Source organism: Cebidichthys violaceus, unplaced genomic scaffold (genome assembly GCF_023349555.1).
Source record: "Cebidichthys violaceus isolate CVI_PGR_0920_01 unplaced genomic scaffold, fCebVio1.0.p SCAF_47, whole genome shotgun sequence".
Classification (NCBI taxonomy): Eukaryota; Metazoa; Chordata; class Actinopteri; order Perciformes; family Stichaeidae; genus Cebidichthys; species Cebidichthys violaceus.
In genome coordinates, this window is record NW_027176672.1 from 1458091 (window position 1) to 1476344 (window position 18254).

The 18254-nt window shown below is 44.7% G+C and overlaps 3 protein-coding genes across 3 annotated transcripts in view; 1 reads left to right on the forward strand and 2 right to left on the reverse strand.

The window, feature by feature from the left end:
* cdh26.2 (cadherin 26, tandem duplicate 2) overlaps positions 1 to 3126 on the forward strand; it is a 6373-nt gene extending 3247 nt beyond the window's left edge. Inside the window, exons 10-18 of the mRNA XM_068729682.1 lie at positions 1 to 126; positions 225 to 449; positions 592 to 710; positions 960 to 1025; positions 1170 to 1247; positions 1385 to 1441; positions 1534 to 1587; positions 1693 to 1776; positions 1874 to 3126. The exon at positions 1 to 126 is cut by the window's left edge and continues 99 nt beyond it. Coding sequence (XP_068585783.1) covers positions 1 to 126; positions 225 to 449; positions 592 to 710; positions 960 to 1025; positions 1170 to 1247; positions 1385 to 1441; positions 1534 to 1587; positions 1693 to 1776; positions 1874 to 2089 — 1025 coding nt within the window. The 3' untranslated portion in view covers positions 2090 to 3126. The remainder of the gene's footprint in view (positions 127 to 224; positions 450 to 591; positions 711 to 959; positions 1026 to 1169; positions 1248 to 1384; positions 1442 to 1533; positions 1588 to 1692; positions 1777 to 1873) is intronic.
* Positions 3127 to 7512: 4386 nt separating this feature from the next.
* On the reverse strand, positions 7513 to 9582 carry mtg2 (mitochondrial ribosome-associated GTPase 2). The gene is made up of 6 exons (XM_068729708.1): positions 9228 to 9582; positions 8738 to 8885; positions 8558 to 8673; positions 8241 to 8459; positions 8008 to 8146; positions 7513 to 7919 (listed from the first exon to the last, which is right to left on the reverse strand). Exons 1-6 carry the CDS (start codon positions 9465 to 9467, stop codon positions 7537 to 7539), a joined length of 1245 nt encoding a protein of 414 aa, XP_068585809.1. The 5' UTR covers positions 9468 to 9582; the 3' UTR covers positions 7513 to 7536.
* Positions 9583 to 10169: 587 nt separating this feature from the next.
* Positions 10170 to 18152, reverse strand: LOC137886971 (calcium-responsive transactivator-like). Its single transcript, XM_068729710.1, has 10 exons — positions 17881 to 18152; positions 17059 to 17135; positions 16887 to 16971; positions 16469 to 16601; positions 15879 to 16121; positions 14854 to 15018; positions 12884 to 12973; positions 12594 to 12713; positions 12373 to 12500; positions 10170 to 12218 (listed from the first exon to the last, which is right to left on the reverse strand). Exons 1-10 carry the CDS (start codon positions 17947 to 17949, stop codon positions 12192 to 12194), a joined length of 1137 nt encoding a protein of 378 aa, XP_068585811.1. The 5' UTR covers positions 17950 to 18152; the 3' UTR covers positions 10170 to 12191.
* Positions 18153 to 18254: the final 102 nt, after the last annotated feature.

Below are 18254 nucleotides of genomic sequence, written 5' to 3' on the forward strand. Positions count from 1 at the left end.
AGTCTGATGGACTCTCGCTGGCCAACATCACGGCCGTGGACCCGGACGAAGGGCCCTACAGCGGACCGTTCACCTTCAAGCTCCAGGAACAGAACAAGGGCAAGTGGAAGCTCGACCCAGTGCAAGGTGAACAAACGCACAGCCGAGATCACTGCTGTTAAGAGTCTAGTTTGTGCGTCGCGGCGATTCTTGACAACGTGTCGATTTGCTTGTTGGACGTTCAGGGTATTCAGTCAACCTGGTGAAAGAGCCCACAGTCCCTTCAGGAAAATACCTGTTGCTGCTGGAAGTGTTGGACCTTCAGGGCGAGAGATCTGTGCTCAACCTGTCGGTCACCGTGTGCAACTGCAACGACCCGGCGAGGCCGAACTGCCACCGCCGTCAGGCGAGCGCCTCATTTGGAGGAGGAGGGATTGGGGCTGCTTTAACTGCCATGCTGCTGCTTGCAGGTAGGACAGAATCTTCATAAGTGTGAATATTCTGTGAGGATTATGGGGTCTTGTGTTGATCCTGAGCCCTTCCTTCAGGTAAAAGATTCATTTCGGACGTGAAACTGTACGGTGTGTGTGTGTGTGTGTTTTTTTATCACAGTTGTGCTACTTTTGGGTTTGCTGCTGTCCTGTAAGAGACGGAGCTTAGAATTCACAGACGGTGGTGCGGAACAAAATCTGATGAAGAGCAACATTGAGAACCCGGGAACTGACTGCAAAGTAAATACTTTTATTGCAGAGTTATCACTGTCTAATACAAAACACACACACACTTGTTTCCACTCTAAATAATACTTTTACTAATGCTTATTAAATCATTTTTACCTGTAAAGTAAAAAGTAATTTTCTTTCGTCTATTCTTTCTTCATGTCTTTATATTTTTTCCTATATTCTCTTTTCTAAAATATGAACATAAAGTGTGACTTGTTGTTGTAAAATTGTAAGACGTGTATTCAAAATTGTCAACAGGTATTTGAGCCGGTGAACCAAGGATACGCCCAAACGCCATCATACGGCCAAATGCCAGCATCATCAGTAAGTGATGGAAAATACTCATTCATTGAAGCCTATGAAGCAAACTTTTCTGAATCTATTATGCATCATAAAGGGCCACTACTTATTGTTTTCCAGTTCGTAATGTATCGTCTTGACTTTACCTGAAATTTGCCTTTTTTACAGTTCATGTCAAATGGCCGCGCGGAGAGCAGGATGTCCCAGTCTAAGATCTCAACGGGACAAATGGACTTTTTGAAACAGGTAATGGGCTTAATGTCACACACCAGCACACTCTTGGTTTCTGTCTTTTCATTAGATTTGTTGACAGCAAGAACATTCTGGAATAAATTGCAAACCTGACAAAATGATTTTTAAAGTGATATTTTTTTCCCCCACAGTTGCCAATTAACTCAACGCAGGGAGGAAACTTTAGGCGTTCGAGCTCTGCTCGTTGGGTACTGAACTTGTTATTATTGTTTTTATTATTTTCTGTGTTTAAAAAGGCAGATATCAAGATTTTTAAATTCTACCTTATTTGATTTTCCAGTCAACGGGAGCGTCGTCGAGAGTGAGAAATCAGCGCAGAAACTCTCTGAATGGGGTATCTACCATCTACCAACCTGTGAAATGTTCCATTGATTCATTTATTTGAATGCATCCATATACTTTGACATCTTAACTTAGATCTCTGCTTCTGATTTCCCAGACTTGGAATGAACGCAGTGGATATTCAACATATCAAGGGAACTCTGTGTTCAGCACTGCAATTCTTCCCAAAGCACTGAATATGGTAACGATATAGGAGCTGAATCAATCTTTCTAACCTACGCTAATTCCTCTTCTTTTTCATGGAACACATTCTCCTTCTTCTCCTCTGCATTTTAAAGATGCTGACCAACCTCGAGGCACGAGAGGAGCTGGGTAATTACACCCCTCATGTGTACGCTGAGGAGGGACACATCGAGACCAACTTCGAGCCCGACGCCCTCTCCATCCCTGACGTGTCCTTTGACCCAGACTTGGACTTGAACCTGGATTCCAACTTCAGTACCCTGGCCTCAATCTGCATGCCGAGTCCAAGCGCCGACCCCAGAAATAGTTGAATACGAATGTAGATCCAAGAACTGCACTGATTTTTACCTGTAATATATTAGAGGAGACGACGCGTCTCACAACGCAACCTGGTGGATACGTTTGGTTTAGCTTTCAAACTGATGCCGTTTTTTTCCGATTAATTCTTTGCCAACACTTCGGTTAGATGATTAATGACATAACTGTCAAAAAAAAATGACAAACACGACAAGCAGGACACGGTAGCACAGATCAGTTAAGCTGCGACGGGGACCTGTGTCGGCGACAGAAACATCTCATCCAGCATGTTGCTCCACCTGTTTTTTAAGTGCGGTGGGTCTCAGAATAAATGTCGCTCCTGCTGAAAGTCCATGAAATTTAGGGGCAACAATTATCCTGGTGTTGTGTGACGGGAACAAGGGATTTCAAGTGTGACGTGGAGAACAGAATGAACTGCTTTTAAATGTACACACTACTGTGCTCTATACCGCATCACGAGGCCGTGTTTTTACTTTGCAGCAGCACATGATATGCAAACTGTGTGTGTGCGTGTGTGTGTGTGTGTGTGTGTGTGTGTGTGTGTGTGTGTGTGTGTGTGTGTGTGGGGCATGGTGTGGCATGGTATGTGGATACAGGGTTTCAAACACACAGCTGTGACAACACGTTGCTCAAAGTCAAAACTTCAAGCGGAACATTTTCAGTCAGCATGGTAAACGGCAAAAGTGTTTTGACTATGTTTTTAACGTTCAGTTGAATATTGTTTTCTTTGGGATATCTTTTTTCTTTTTCATGCATTGTTTTAGTCTTTGCTGTTGACGCATGCTGAAGGCGTGCCAGCATGTGAATAAAGCTCTTCCAAGGAAGCATGATTGCCACTGCAGATTACCAGTTGGTCACAATTCCATGGTACCTGCATTGCACAACAGTTTTGTTTTTGTTGTGTGTGTGTGTGTGTATAGACATGAATGAGCTTCTCTGTGGGTACACGTCTACATGTCTCTGAATTTTTTTAAGGAATCATATTCTATATTTTTTAAAAGACTACGTTAACCCGCCTCAAGTGTAATTATTTGTATCTTGTGAGTCTGAGTGTGTTTGTGTGTGTGTGTGTGTGTGTGCGCGTCGTCATGGAAAAATGTGGCCCTGGTGACACCTAGGAGTTGGATCTACCTAAGAGGCAGTTTGGAATTCTTTGCCAGGTGCTTCTATGTCGATCTGCAGTGAGATAATGTCAGCGTGATAACATCACGGTGTGGAGGCGTGAAAGAAGACACAGTTCAGAGATGGGTGTGAGCAGAACAAGCACAGTGACTCAGTGTCGTGTTTAATTTTGCCAGCTGTCCTTAATTGATACGTATTTCAAGGTGAGATTATGATCTGGTGTCGCCTTTGATACCGGGTGAATTAATCATTCCTTTGTTTGAAAATTGGCTATAAATTATCATCACGTTCCATCATTAAAAAGTCACGCACTGAAAGTCTATTCGTACTCATGTGACTCATATTCACGTACAGTAAAACCTGAATTTGTGTCAAACGGGACCACTCAGAGAAAAGAGACTTTGCGCTCTGCAGTGATCCTGCTCTGAAGGAAAAGGCAGAGTAACGGAGAGGAAGACAAACAATTAGACAAGGACTGATAAGAGCTTCCTAATGCATGTTGATTAAAAGAAGTGGAGGAAGAGATGGACTAGAGTGGATGTCGTGAGCTGAGACAGATAAAGGAACATCTGCAGGGAACAGTTTGTGTACGTTAACAGTGGAGAATAGCTGACCTGTGCTGGAGAGTGCTGTGACACATATGTTCTGTTATATGACCCATCTTTCTTCCACACATAAACCTTAATGTGAGCTGCTTAACAGATGTTTAGACTTTCATACAGTTATGAAGTCCGCTCCCTCCGTCTCTCCAGAACTCAACTTGAGAGCGTCGGATCAGGAGTGAGTGAAATGGGCCTGGAGGCGGCACCAAGCTACGGTGTGGGCTGTCATATGGATGTTTGTGTACTTATCTGTATATTGCGTAGGATATCATCACCTCTGTTAATAATCTCAGTGACCATACATACAGAAAGAACATAAACAAGTGCATTTTCATAGTGTTTGTGGCCACTAGAGGGCAGAATAACTCCAAAACAAACAAACGTTTGTTACATTATTTGTTACTCATTATTTGTGGCCCTACAGAATCACCATCCCATTGTAGTTTGTTTTTGTCCAAGACAGTCATTGACCTCAACTACCAGGTTGACCGGCTCCTGTCAACGCCTCGTCGTCTCTCTTCTTGGAGAGATGGGCTCCATGGATGCTCTTCCGTGAGGCTTTGCAGAAACCTAACGTCACTGTTAGCGTGAACCTCCACAGAAGAGGCTTTGAAAGGTGTTTACTGACATAATATGTGACCGTGATATAGCGTCGCAAAATATAGATATGGAGATGAATGTGGCTTGGATCAGATTATTTTGAAATGTAGTCAGTTACTGAAAAATTGCATTTTGCATATTCAGCATAAACAGTTTGTCAAATCAAGTTCTCCTTACACAAACTGCAGGTGTACTGTGTGTCTTGTTCAACACGTCGGATGATATTTCTGTTTCTGCTTATGTTTTTGTTGCTTTTGTGTTGTTTTAATCAAAGCTCCACGTGGAGGACTGACTCAAAATGTTCATCTTCCATCTTCAATGTAGATTAATTGTGTTCATCTCGCAGTTCTTGGTGTGGCATATGATTATGAATCTGATGAAAAGGAGCCTGGAATTGTATGGGACTATCTTCCGTCTGCATCACCATCTGGAAAAGGCGCGGACTGTCATAAGTGTATTAATCTGTGTAATGCATACACATGTGGCTCTGCAGATTGGGTGGGGGGGTGGGGGGGTTCCCAGGAGGAACATCTTGCTGAGGCTGCAAACACCGTAGAGAACATTCACACCGAGTCCTCAAGGAGAGGAACATACCAGGTGGGAGATCTCGAGCTGCATCTGTGAATTGATGCTGCAGCATTCTCTCAAAACAAAGCGAGCAGCAGAATGTGACCACCTGGTGCACACTGAGCCTGTGATCCTGGTGCACACTGAGCATGTGATCCTGGTGCACACTGAGCATGTGATCCTGGTGCACACTGAGCATGTGACCCTGGTGCACACTGAGCCTGTGACCCTGGTGCACACTGAGCCGGTGACCCTGGTGCACACTGAGCCGGTGACCCTGGTGCACACTGAGCCTGTGACCCTGGTGCAGCAGCGCTACGTGAACCAAAGGGCTTCACGTCATCTTTGGCTTCACCCCAGTCAGGCATCTTCTGACAGAGGAGTGCTGCAGGAATGTGCCGTAATAAAGTGTAAAACAGTCAGCATGTTTTGCACTTCCAGTTCCCTCGTCTCGAAGTCACTGGGTTTATTGGATGGGTTTTTGGTTGGATGCCTGAAATAAGATCTGTAATTAACACAGTGTTCTACACTATAAAACCAGGAGAAATCCCTCCTTTAAGTGTCATAAAAGAGGCGTCTAAATGAGAATATTAATAAACTTCATCACGCCAATTAGTCTGCCTTCATGCTTATGCTCAAGCTCATGCAACCGCGGTGAAGTTTGTTCTCGTCGTTTGACATTAGAGCTTGTTATTTCTATCTTAAAAAAAAAAATCCCAATTAAGTTGTTAAAATGATGCTGCTGAACACAACGTGTAAGTCTCATAAACTTGTGTTTGCCACAGAGCATGTTTTCTACAATAATGGCTTTTTTTGTGAAGGGAGGCAGTGTGATGTTAACTTCCTGTTGACTACAAACACAAGTCACCCCTGCACCACTGTTTGAACCCTCAGATCTCATCTGTCACATGCTTGGTACTGCCCACCGCTCCCTTTCAGTGCTGTCGCTGTGTGTGATCAAACTGGCAGCTTTCATCTTCTGTCTTTCACGTGTTCATTGTGTTTTCACGGCCATGTTCAGGCTTGGTGCAGAGAAATATTCGGGACGATATATCCTCACGAGGGCTTCCAGGTGGAACAGCAGCTCTCACCCAGTGGCCTGTCTGCACACCAGCAGCAGCAGGTAAACGACACACACACACACACACACACACACACACACACACACACACACACACACACACACACACACACACACTGGATAAACGGTGCAAAGGCCCCAAGCAATTATGTTAAGGTTCAAGATTATATTTAGGTTCAAGAAATCACACAAAACCAAACGTCAACACGTTCCCCGTCCATACAGCAGTTCATGTTCTGTGTATTCAAAGAGGTGAATGTCACTCCCATTTAGATACATATAAATCTGTATTTACATTTTTTAAATGTAAAATAATGGTTAAATGGTGTGTGCATCATTAACCAGCAGCAGCCCACCCACAGTATGTGTTGGACTCTACGGAGCTTTGACTAAAACTAATGTGAGGTACACGCACTCTGCTGGCTCAGTTAGGAATTGCGACTTATGATTTTGTCTGAAACGTACCAAATTGTGTAAATCAGAGGTCCTCAACAGGGGGTCTGTGACCCCTAGGGGGTCTGCGGAGGTACTGCAGGGGGTCCGCGAAATGTTGGGTTTATTAGACAATTTAATTATTTGTTTCCAAAACATGAATCTGTCCATTGCATTTGAAGGGCTTTTATTTTGAAATGCTACATCAGAACGTCCTGTTTCTCCCTGGGAGACACCTTGAGGTTGTCTGATATCAACCTGAGGTGAAATGATTTTGTAACTATGCACCATTTCCTCTAAAATCAAATCTGAAATTAGACAAATTGTGTCATGCTTCATGAAATCTCAAATATTTTCAGTGCATTGAGCATCATGCTGCAAGCCATTAATACAATGATACACACTTTTTTATATATTTATTCAGCAATTTGAATACATTCTATATCTTCCAGTATAAATAAATATATATATATATATATATATATATATATAATACATATATATATATATATATATATATATATAATACAAAGATCACTTGAGCAACAGGAAGTAGTTCTGACTACCACCTAGTGGGTTTGGCTTCTCCTTGCAGGTAGCCGTCATAAAGTTCTCTGAGGTGGAGAACGTCCTGTTTCTCGTCCTGTTCCCAGGGAGAACGTCCTGTTTCTCCCTGGGAGACACCTTGAGGTTGTCTGATATCAACCTGAGGTGAAATGATTTTGTAACTATGCACCATTTCCTCTAAAATCAAATCTGAAATTAGACAAATTGTGTCATGCTTCATGAAATCTCAAATATTTTCAGTGCATTGAGCATCATGCTGCAAGCCATTAATACAATGATACACACTTTTTTATATATTTATTCAGCAATTTGAATACATTCTATATCTTCCAGTATAAATAAATAAATATATATATATATATATATATATATATATATATATATATATATATATATATAATACATATATATATATATATATATATATATATAATACAAAGATCACTTGAGCAACAGGAAGTAGTTCTGACTACCACCTAGTGGGTTTGGCTTCTCCTTGCAGGTAGCCGTCATAAAGTTCTCTGAGGTGGAGGACCAGCTCCTCCGTGTTCTGACCCGTGAGGGCCGACACGGGGATGACCCGCTGGCCGACGAGGCTCCTCAGGGTCTCGATCTTCTCCCGGGCCTCGGGTAGGTCCATTTTGTTGGCTACGATGGCCTGAGGCCGCTGGGAGAGGCCCGGCTCATACTGATCCAGCTCGTAACGCAGGTGCTGAAGCTGGGTCCAGGGCTCCGGGTTAGACAGGTCCAGAACGTAGAGGAGGAACGGACAGCGCTCTATGTGACGCAGAAACGAGACGCCGAGGCCTCGATTGAGGTGGGCCCCTCGAATGATGCCCGGGATGTCGGCAACTGCACAGAGCGGAGGGAACAGATTTAAAACGTTCTGATACCTTTTGTCAAATAATGAATAATTCATGGTTTGCTTCAAATCAACTACCTGCAACCTGCTCGTGATCCCTGTAGCTGACGATCCCTACATGTGGGTTGAGTGTGGTGAAAGGGTAAGCGGCCACAGCGGGCCTAGCGTTGGAGATGGCTCTCAGCAACGACGACTTCCCTGCATTAGGAAACCCCACCTGATGATAAAAAAAAGAGAGATACGGTTCATTTTTTGGGGGGGTTGAAAAGCCATACGCGCATTTCAACCACGAGCGTCTTTCGTTTCCTCACCAGGCCGGCGTGGGCCATGGTGCGGAGCTCCAGCTGGAGGACCCTCTCCTGGCCCGTCGCCCCCGGGGTCGCCGTCATCGGGGCTCGGTTCTCGTTGGAAAGAAAGAATCGATTCCCCTTCCCGCCGGCGCCTCCGAACACGGCCAGGTACTCCTGTCCGTGCTCGGAAAGGTCCACTACCGTCTCTCCGTGTTCCTTCACAACGGTGCCCAACGGTACCTTCATGAATACAAAAAAAAAAGAAAGAGACATCATCAAAGTCAGGCAGCAGGTTTACGGTAGAAACGTGCCCAAAGTCATCTACTTCACGGACTCACGGGAATACAAGTCGGGCCTCCGTTCTTGCCGTAACAGTTCTTGTTTCCCCCCGATTGCCCATCTTCTCCCTTGTAAATCGGAACCACCTGCGCCAACGATTTCACGAACTTGTCCGCTGAAAGGAAGCGAACGAGGAGTTACAGACGGCCAGACGGACTTCACGTCGCTCGACTCTTTACCTTTGATGACGATGCTTCCTCCGTCGCCTCCGTTGCCTCCGTCTGGTCCACCCCACTCTTTCCGCGGCTCGCTGTGAAAGCTGCAGGCCCCTTTACCGCCTGAGCCAGCCTGCAGCTTCACGCGGCGCTGGTCCACAAAGTGACGGGTCTACCAGGCCAAAATCAAGAAAAAAAAAATATATATATATATATATGAGACACATTGGCAAGCTGTAGATTAATTTGACACCAGTGCATTCTGAGGATAAATCAACAATATGTCAGAAATATGGATGTTTTTGGGCTTCACTTTACCTAACTTTAAATACATATGTCAGTAGTACAGGTTTCTTTAAGTTATTCATGAGATATATCTAGTGAAACATGTTGGAGATATTATTATGTTTCATGTTCCTGAAGAAGATATTGTTCTTTGTTTTGAAGGCGACTTGAAGATTATATTGTATTTGCACCATCGCCCTTGGATCTGCTTATGTGTTCTCACGCTCACCAGCTTCTTCTCGGACAGCTCTCTCTTCTTCGGGTGTCCTCGGACCTTCGACAGCAGCGAACAGGAGGTGCTGACGTCTCTGACGCCGCCGGTGAGCCTCCGCCTCCACGCCTCCGCCGCCGCCGCCGCCGCCGGTAAGGAAGACTCTGTCCTTCTCACCTCTCGTCCTAATATGTGCCCTAGAAGTGTGTCCGCGGACAGCGGCCGCGCGCTTTTAACCCTCGACAACGTCGCCAACATTGTGACGTTCAACGGACAGACACGCGCTACGGTTTTCACCGTGAACACGCGTTGTTTTGTAATCGTTTAGACGTTTTATATTAACCTACAAGCGTGAATACTGGCGCCCATGATAACTACGGAACCCGCGAAGGGACGGTTTTAATATGCGATTGTTTATTACGGTGTTCTTTGTTTGGTCCTCTACCGCCACCGTCTGTGCTGGAGTGTGTGTTTTTAAAACACAGTATTTTAATTACTTGAGCCATGGCGGTAATATATTTTAGATATTGTGGATTTTTAACTTGTTTTACTTAGTTGATATTCTTTACTGTTTATTACTTATTTATAATACTTGTTTTTTTTGTACTATGTCTCTTGTTTGCACTATACTATATGTTGCTGTAATACAGTAAATTCTCCTGCTGCGGGACTAATAAAGGATTATCTTATCTTATATATAACCCTAGAAGTTTGAACACTTCTCAGGGGCAAAAAAGGTTTATAAAAAGTAATTTTTGACAAAATCACATTAGCAACAACCTCTTTAAATTTACCGGAATTTGACAACCTCTAACCCGGGGGAATAATTAATTTTCACTATATTCCCATCCACAACTAACACAATGACAGGGTGTATATTAACGGCTAAGTAGGATGATAATAATAGCAGCATTATTATGATGTCATTTCCTTAATAAAACCCCAAAATGCAGACATGCGAAAGGTGAATCAGTCAGTTTATTTATTTTTTTAATATAACAAACAGTAACAAAAGACAGCAGAAAAGATCAGGCAGTGCAGTCTCACAATAGATAAGTAGATAACATTCATGTTTGTATTTTGCACACCAAACCTGACTCTCTCTCTCTCTCTCTCTCTCTCTCTCTCACATACATGCAAACACACACACACACACACACACACACACACACACACACACACACACACACACACACACACACACACACAGACAAACATAGAACTAGAAAAGACTTGCCATACATGTTCAGTTCACAGTCAAATGAAACACAGATACAAACCCAATGTAGTCTAGAGAAGCCTGTGATTGTCATTGTTGGGTGGGTCATAGTTATGTGGCTGTTTGACAGCCGTGTTTCTCCCATTGTTTATTAATATATATATATATATATATATATATATATATATATATATATATATATATATATATACACCTTAAATATACTGCAGAGCTGGAGCCTCACGGCCACGGTAACAACCCCCGTTACTGCTCAAACTGTAAGGAACAGCGATGAGTGAAATGACCGGAGGTGTTGTCTGACTTCTTTTCAATAAATAAATCAATAAACAACATAATATATATATATATACCCATTTTGTAAGCACACATATATGGATACAAAACTTGACCCTCTATACCTCTTCACCACTTATTTTTAAGTCCTATTTTTAACATGACTTTGTTCATCTAGTACAAAAGAGAATGCTGACTAAGCCTTCTGCGTGTGAAAGACTTCACATAGTCTGTCCATGAGTTACATAAATACAGAACGCAATTGTCTTAAATATGACATGTCAGTTGAAACCTGCAACATAACATTTAATAACGTCAGACAAACCAGCCGTAGTCTTTGCCATCGTTGTGTGTCAACGAACTACAAAATAACGACACGCGGTTTAAGCTCACCACGAGGACCTCAACACGCCTCACTGAGTGTGTTGCACTTATTACACGCCACGGTTCAGCTCCCCGGTTACTTTGGCTTTCAGAGGATCATTCGTTTAAAAACAGCCCGAATCGCACAAAATATCAGACAATATATACGCCGTCGCTGCAAAATAAAGTGCAGACAAAGTGGCGATGTTGTGTGTTTTTCATGTCAAATCTTTACCGATTGGACGAAAATATATCAAAAAAATACAACCACGATGTATGATTCTCACGGGCAACAATGACGAACACTTTGAAGTCCGGATCAGTCGGCTAACTACTGTGTCTATTACCTCAGAAAGACATACACAGAGAGTGAAAGCACATCATGTCAGACCACACAGCAACAACAAACATCACAGTTTGACGAACACGGACAAACCCCCCCCCCCCCCGATCAGGTCAGGTTTAAGGACCGACGATTTCACCTTCATGACATTTTACTTCCCGTATCGTGAGACATAAGCGCGTCTCAACCAGGAGTTATTATAGAGCAGGAGCTGCAGACCTAGTCTATTAGATAAATATCAAGGAACATTTCCTTTGAGGCTAATTTGCTTTTTACAGCCTCGGCCTCACAAACCGCGGGGCCCCGCTCTGCGCACCGACAAAAAAAAAAAGAAGAGAAAAGAATAAAGAAAGAGGCTTGTTAAATAAGATAAACATTAAAAGCCGCGGATGGGATAAAGACGAGTGAAAAGCGAAGCCAGAAAAGAAAGAGAAGGATACAGGCAATTTGCCGAGGCTCATTGACGGACTTAACTGCTCCTTTTTAGTACCCTATTTAATCCATTTGGAACGTTTACATTAACCGCCTTGATTCCACTAAAGCACCCTGACTTTTTCGTAGCACTTAACAACTTCAGCTGCACAGCCGCGGAGTGAGCGAAACAGATGACAAAAAGCATCAAATTTGATTATGTGTTCTTAGCTAGCATGGTGATTAATGAGAGGCTGATGAATCTGAAGCAGCCAGATCTTCTAATCCACAGCTGAGTCAGCGCGTCGCTGTTGAACCGTTCCTTTTTCATCGGGACCAACGACGAGCCACCTTATTGCTGATAATTTCCATACTGACCCTGCGAATGCAAAATGATTTAGAGGTTAGATTGCATTTCAGACACGTTGTGATGTTACTGCTGATACAAACAGCACAGACGTATCCTTTCAAGTTACCCCCTTATTCCTGCATGTTTTATACAGAAAACAAGATGTTTTACATTGTATAAGTACCTGTTCGTAAGCGTAGGGCCTCTGCGTCTGCGCTGCAGAGCCTCCCTGGGAGGAGCGGTAGGAGCCGTACTGTTGGCTTTGACCCTGCTGATACTGAGAATACTGAGAGGATCCAGCCTGGCCAGCACCTGCAGCAGAGGGGGTCACATTAAGTGAACGTCGTTACCGTCTGTGATACGTAGGTCACAGTAGGTGATAAAGGTCGAACGGGTCGCTCTAACCGTATCCCTGTGGCTGTCCGCTGTAGCCTTGTTGAGAGGAGTACTGCTGCTGGCTGAAGGGCTGCTGCTGGCCAGAGCCCTGCTGATACTGGGCCTGCTGCTGACTGTACTGAGAGTTACCTGGAGGTACACATATATATATATATATATATATATATACACACAGGTATGTCAGCTATTGAGGATAAGACGTAGTACTGTACTATAGTTTTGGTTGGACACATTCAGACAAACTGAGGTTGCAGGAAAATGTATTCATGGTTTAAAGTTAGAAAATGAGCGACGACTACCTCCTTCATAGTAATGCTGTGAAGATTCATCGAAGGACCGGTCGTAGCCTTGCTCACCGTATGAAGACTGTTGGTACGAGTACTCCTGACCTGTGGAGGACACCGTTAAAGGCGTGCACAAACTCGGCAAAAAAAAAACCCCACTCACATTCACAAGAGACAGGATTACTTGCAGTTTGCCGTTAAAGCGTTCACGATAGATATGTGACGACAAAATTACAATCGCAGGCAACAATTCCAAGGCTTCTCGCTTCAACGTGTCGCACAAAGAAACACCCCGGAGGAAGCCTGCGCTCTCTCTCCTCAACACACTTGCTGTGGCACCCTCTGAAATCTGAAATTTCGGCACACCATAGGGGACAGTATGGACACAGACGCATTGGGGGGAAACAGTCGAGGCCGATGTCAGTCCTTTGCACATCTCCAGTGCTTTTCCTCTCCCACAGTGAGGGGGAAAGAAGACAAAGACGGGGAGGACGAGCTGAAGCTTCAGCGCAGCAGTAAATCTGTCTGAGGCCTGTGGGATAGCGCTGAAAGGGAAATGCCATGACCTATAATGTGGCTTTGTGCGTCTGAGAGCCGTGTGTGTGAAGTTTATGGATGTGCGCGATTACCATCAGGGTAATATTGCCGGTTTATGGGCTCGCTGGAGCTCTGAGTGTGTCCATACTGCTCTCCGTAGAACTCGTCTTGTCCCATGTGCTGCTGTGCAGATCCTGCAAGACAGGCGACACCACCATTTGTTAAACAGTTGGTTGGACCAATTTGCCGCTGAGTTGGAGACTAAAGGGGCTGTGCCAGGACATTTGGGCAATTCAGGCAGCCTGAAGGTGTGTGTGTGTGTGTGTGTGTGAGTATTACAGAGGATTATTATCGACAGCTTTCTTGGAAGCCATCATCGGGTTATAAGGCTATTATGAATAGCATAGTATAATTTTCTTTATGACTTACTTAAGTACTGTACAACTTCACTGGTGATGAGTTAGGATGATATTATAGAGGAAGGTATTGCGGGCCAACCCAACAAAAACACTAATTAAAGTGGAGCAATTATGAACAATTCCATGACAATTTACAAGAGATGTCATTTTAGCGGAGAGGAAATGAGGATTACAGAAAGCCCGTTACCAGGGAGAATCTGATCTCTGCTTGGTGGTGGTGTGCAGAAACTCCAGATTCCAATAATACGTCCCTTTCCCTTTCAATGTTATCTTAACACACTCAGAAAACCATCAGAACACAAAAAACCCTCTGGAAGATGTATCCAAGAGCCATGCAGGCACGGCCTCATCCCTTCTACGAACCACACGTGTTTCCAAAAAACAGATAAAGAGCTGTAGCACAAAGCAGCGCCATCTTAACTTTAGCAGAACCGTTTCATAAGAGCATAATCTGATAGTTCCCGATATGAGCAAGGAGCCCTAGCAACAGCCTCGCGGTCCAATCAGGGAGTTGCCGGCGAGCGAGCAGCTCAACTATGGACACAACAACTCCATGACAAAGTTCTATCTGGAAATACTTCACCCAGTCATGCAAGGATAATAGTCCAGCAGGGTGCATGAGGACATACAATCGTGGCCTGTTGCCCTGGAAACCGTATCCCATCCTTTTTTACACACCGTGCCGAGTCGACACCCTTCAGAAGACGTAGCGGGGCTGGAGCTATTAATAGGCCCGTGCTGACGCGGCAACGTGATCTACAGAGACAGGAACCTAGAGTGACACAAGTGATACATCTCAAGTCTGTCTCTTTGAAGTTGTGCTGGAAGACGACTGAGGTGTCCTTATTTGCTTCAACAACACATTTTTGGAGGGCAAAAACTAAAACCGTGCATGCACGAACTCACAAAGAACTCAAGCAAATCTGGAAGCTGTGAGGCATCCGGAAACCTGACCAACGGTTCCAAAGTGTAGTCACACCCTCCACCTACTGTACGCCAGACCGGCAGGAAGACGTCTCGCCCCCTTACCTTGCTGTGCGGAGCGGTAGGATCCCATGGGTCTCTGAGACATCATACTGTTTCCTTGGCTGCCCTGACCCATCATGCCCATGGCCTGCTGTCCCTGATAGTGTTGACCCCCAACCTGGGCTGAGGAGTAGTGTGGAGTTGCAGACTGTTGATGCATCATGGAGACTGGGAAGGAGTTGTGATTATGGGGGGGGGGGCGGGGGGAGAGATCTCATACATTAATATACACGGACACACTCTATGCACATAGCAGCATTTGCATTCAACAGCATACGCCGCATTCTCAGAACTGAGACTGGCAGAAATGTGCATAATTTAACTGACAAATAAACACGGCAAGTGGGGCACAGGGAAAAGCCAAAAAGGGAGGGGGGGGGGGGGGTTCATAGCAGTCAGGGGTCTCTTAAAGAAGAAAGAAAAGTCTTTGAAGAGATGCTTTCAAGATGCTGCTCTGAAGTATAAATGCAAACAAAGCCAGTGAAGTCAGTGCATAAACAGAGAGATCCACGCAGACGTCCAGGGAGAGGAGGGCTGCAGCTCAGGGTCAGGAGTCAGAGATAGGTAGAGCCTGGAGCAGAGCGAGGAAGGGAGGAAGGGAGGAAGGGAGGAGGCATGGACGCCTCTTTGATGAACTGAATGTGTTTGTTTATTTCGATTTGGAGGGGATTTGCAGACCGGTGAGGGCAGAAATGCATCAAAGCAAAATGTTTTAGGCAACATCCAGGGGCGGTTTGACATGAATACATTCCGAGGTCTCTCAGACGTCATCTAACTGTTTCACTGGTTTCTAAATCGCTTTGAACACTTGGAAGGCATTACTTTCAACACGCTCTTCCTCTAAGTGCCAAATCTTGCATTATACCTAAAAAAAACATAAAAACAACTGTGAAATTTTGCATCTTTTATGAAAATAAAGTCCTAAGTGTTTTGGCGTGTTCCAATCATAAGCCTGAAAGAATTCCTTCCCGTAAAAAGAAAAATAGACCAAATATCCCAGTGATTAGGCTCCTCTATACCTGGCTCACCTTGGTTGGATTGCATGTTGAGGTTGCTGCGGGAGGAGGAAGAGGAGGGTGTGGAGGAAGAGGAGGAGGAGGAGGAAGAGCCATAGCCAGGCCCGGTGCCCTGGGAGGAGGAAGGCGCAGCGTGGCTGAAGCCGGAGGCTGAGGCCGAGCTACCGTAGCTGCCGGCTTGCAGGCCGAGGGATGCGGAGGGAACAGCCGACTGCGCCTGAGCAGCGTGCTGCTGCATGGGGGCGTGGCCGGGGCCTGACGACACACACGCACAGTCAGAGCAGCCGGGTCCCAACGCGGCGCCGTATCACGTTAATCACGGGCCCACATTCAGTTCATCTTTACAGGAAGCTTGCATGGTTGTACAAGGAGTGAGCGATGAATGTTAATGTGTGAGAAAAGAAGAACTAGAGGCAGAAAGACGGGAAAAGTCGCTGCAAACAAATCTATTAGCTGAACATGAAGATCATCAGATAATTTGCAGGCAATGGAGACGATAGACAGACAAGCATGCAGCATCAGGACAACAAGATGGAGCTGCGTGTGTGCGCATCAAGTTGTGCGGGGAAATAAAGTTTGAGCAGGCCAGAGTTTCTTCTCACCATTGCTCAGTTGGCTCTGCATCATTGATGAGGGGGGCGGTCCAGGTGCCATGTTGTCGTTGAGGTTGCTCGGAGCGTGTCCCCCGCTCTGACCCATTCCTCCAGGACCCATTGACATGTTGGGAGTGGGAGGCTAGAAAGTAAGAAAGACACAGTTGATCAATCAAGATGATGTGTCCTAATCGATGTCCTTCCATTCTTTCATGCTCTTATTTTATATCGCCTCTTATATCATCTCTTAAATTGCAATATTTGTGTTTGTTCTATGGATTTATGAGTGGACATATTGCAAGAAAGGTGAATGTTTACTTCTGTGCCATATAAAAGCAGCTTTGTCTTCCCAAAGACTATGTTCTCAAAGTAGATTTATTATGAATATGGAGAGAAGGTGAGGGATAGGGGCTCGTGAAGGACTCACTGCTGGAAGTAGTGACTGCATGTTCTGATTCGAGTCTGCTATCGTGGCCAAGTACACCAGATTCCTGTGCAGGATCTGCTGATACCTGTCAACAAGGGAGAAGTGAAACTTAGTTTATTTACTCTTATTTACAAAGCAACAGTCGGGAATGAGGACAAAAAAGAGCACTTACTGTGTGCATTCAGCTGTCTTGCCTTTGCTTTGGTAATCCATTATACATTGTATTAAATGATGATTTTCATCCAGCATCTTTGGGAGACAACAAAACAACTTTTCAGCTCAGTGTTATGGAAAATGATACGCTTTTATATATACGCAGTGTCGTCCTGGATTTTCACAGATCTTCAACCCCTCCTTTCTGGGTCAGTTACTGCATATTTTTTTTTTACACTAAAAACAGCAGCAGCAGGCTGAGCAGTGCAGGGCTCAGGGTTGTCCTGTGTTGCTCAGGTTCCCTCCATCATGCACTACCATGCATTTCTCAGCGGACGCTTATTTAGGCTGTATGCTGTTTTGCAACAAAGCGTCTGTCCGTAATAACCGTTTAAAACCTGCCGGGACGCCGCGTGACAAGGAGCTTATGGCACCTATATAACTAATAGTAAAAAAAAATAAGTTGCGCTTTCACATTGTTGGAAACAAGTCTCCCAATCTAAAGCTTCATTTAACTCGGCGAATAGACGTGTTCGTCACGGGTCGGGGAGATTGACAGCATCGCGGGGAGACGGCTCCGGACAGTGATGCGCGTTTTTCTGAAGCGGTCGCCTTCATCGTCCGTCGTTGGCTTTGTTTGGTTCGCACCTACACTTCACTGTACACGTTACAATATCAGTTGCCATTTCTTCTGACATTCACAACGGGCTACTTTTCCTCCGCACTGGCGGCGGCGGAGCAGCAGCGCACACTCCCCATCCAGACCAGAATATTTCCACCACAACAAGCGACGCGACGCGGAGGAAGGCTTCTTCTTCTTTTATATGTATTTATTTATTACCTTTTGAATCGTTTGCTGTGTCACCTCCCCTTTACTCCTGGGGCGCGCCGATGAAAACGCCACCGACATTTTGTCATATGGAAAATAAAAGCGCGTCTTTTATTCTAATATTTGTCATCCCGAGCGCAGCCCTCTATTTGGTTACAGTTTGTCCATTACCAGGAAACGTGGGGGGGTATTTACGGTGAGATCTGTCCTGTCACGAAATAAGTAAAATAATAAAACACGGGATTTCTCCAGGATGTAATTTATCATAGGATTCTGCGGAGTGATTTGTTGCGTGCATGTGAATAATGACACATTGATAAACGAGTTACGTGATTGGGGTAAACCCCTCTCCCTTGGTTTTTGGTATAACCCGGACAGTGAGTAGC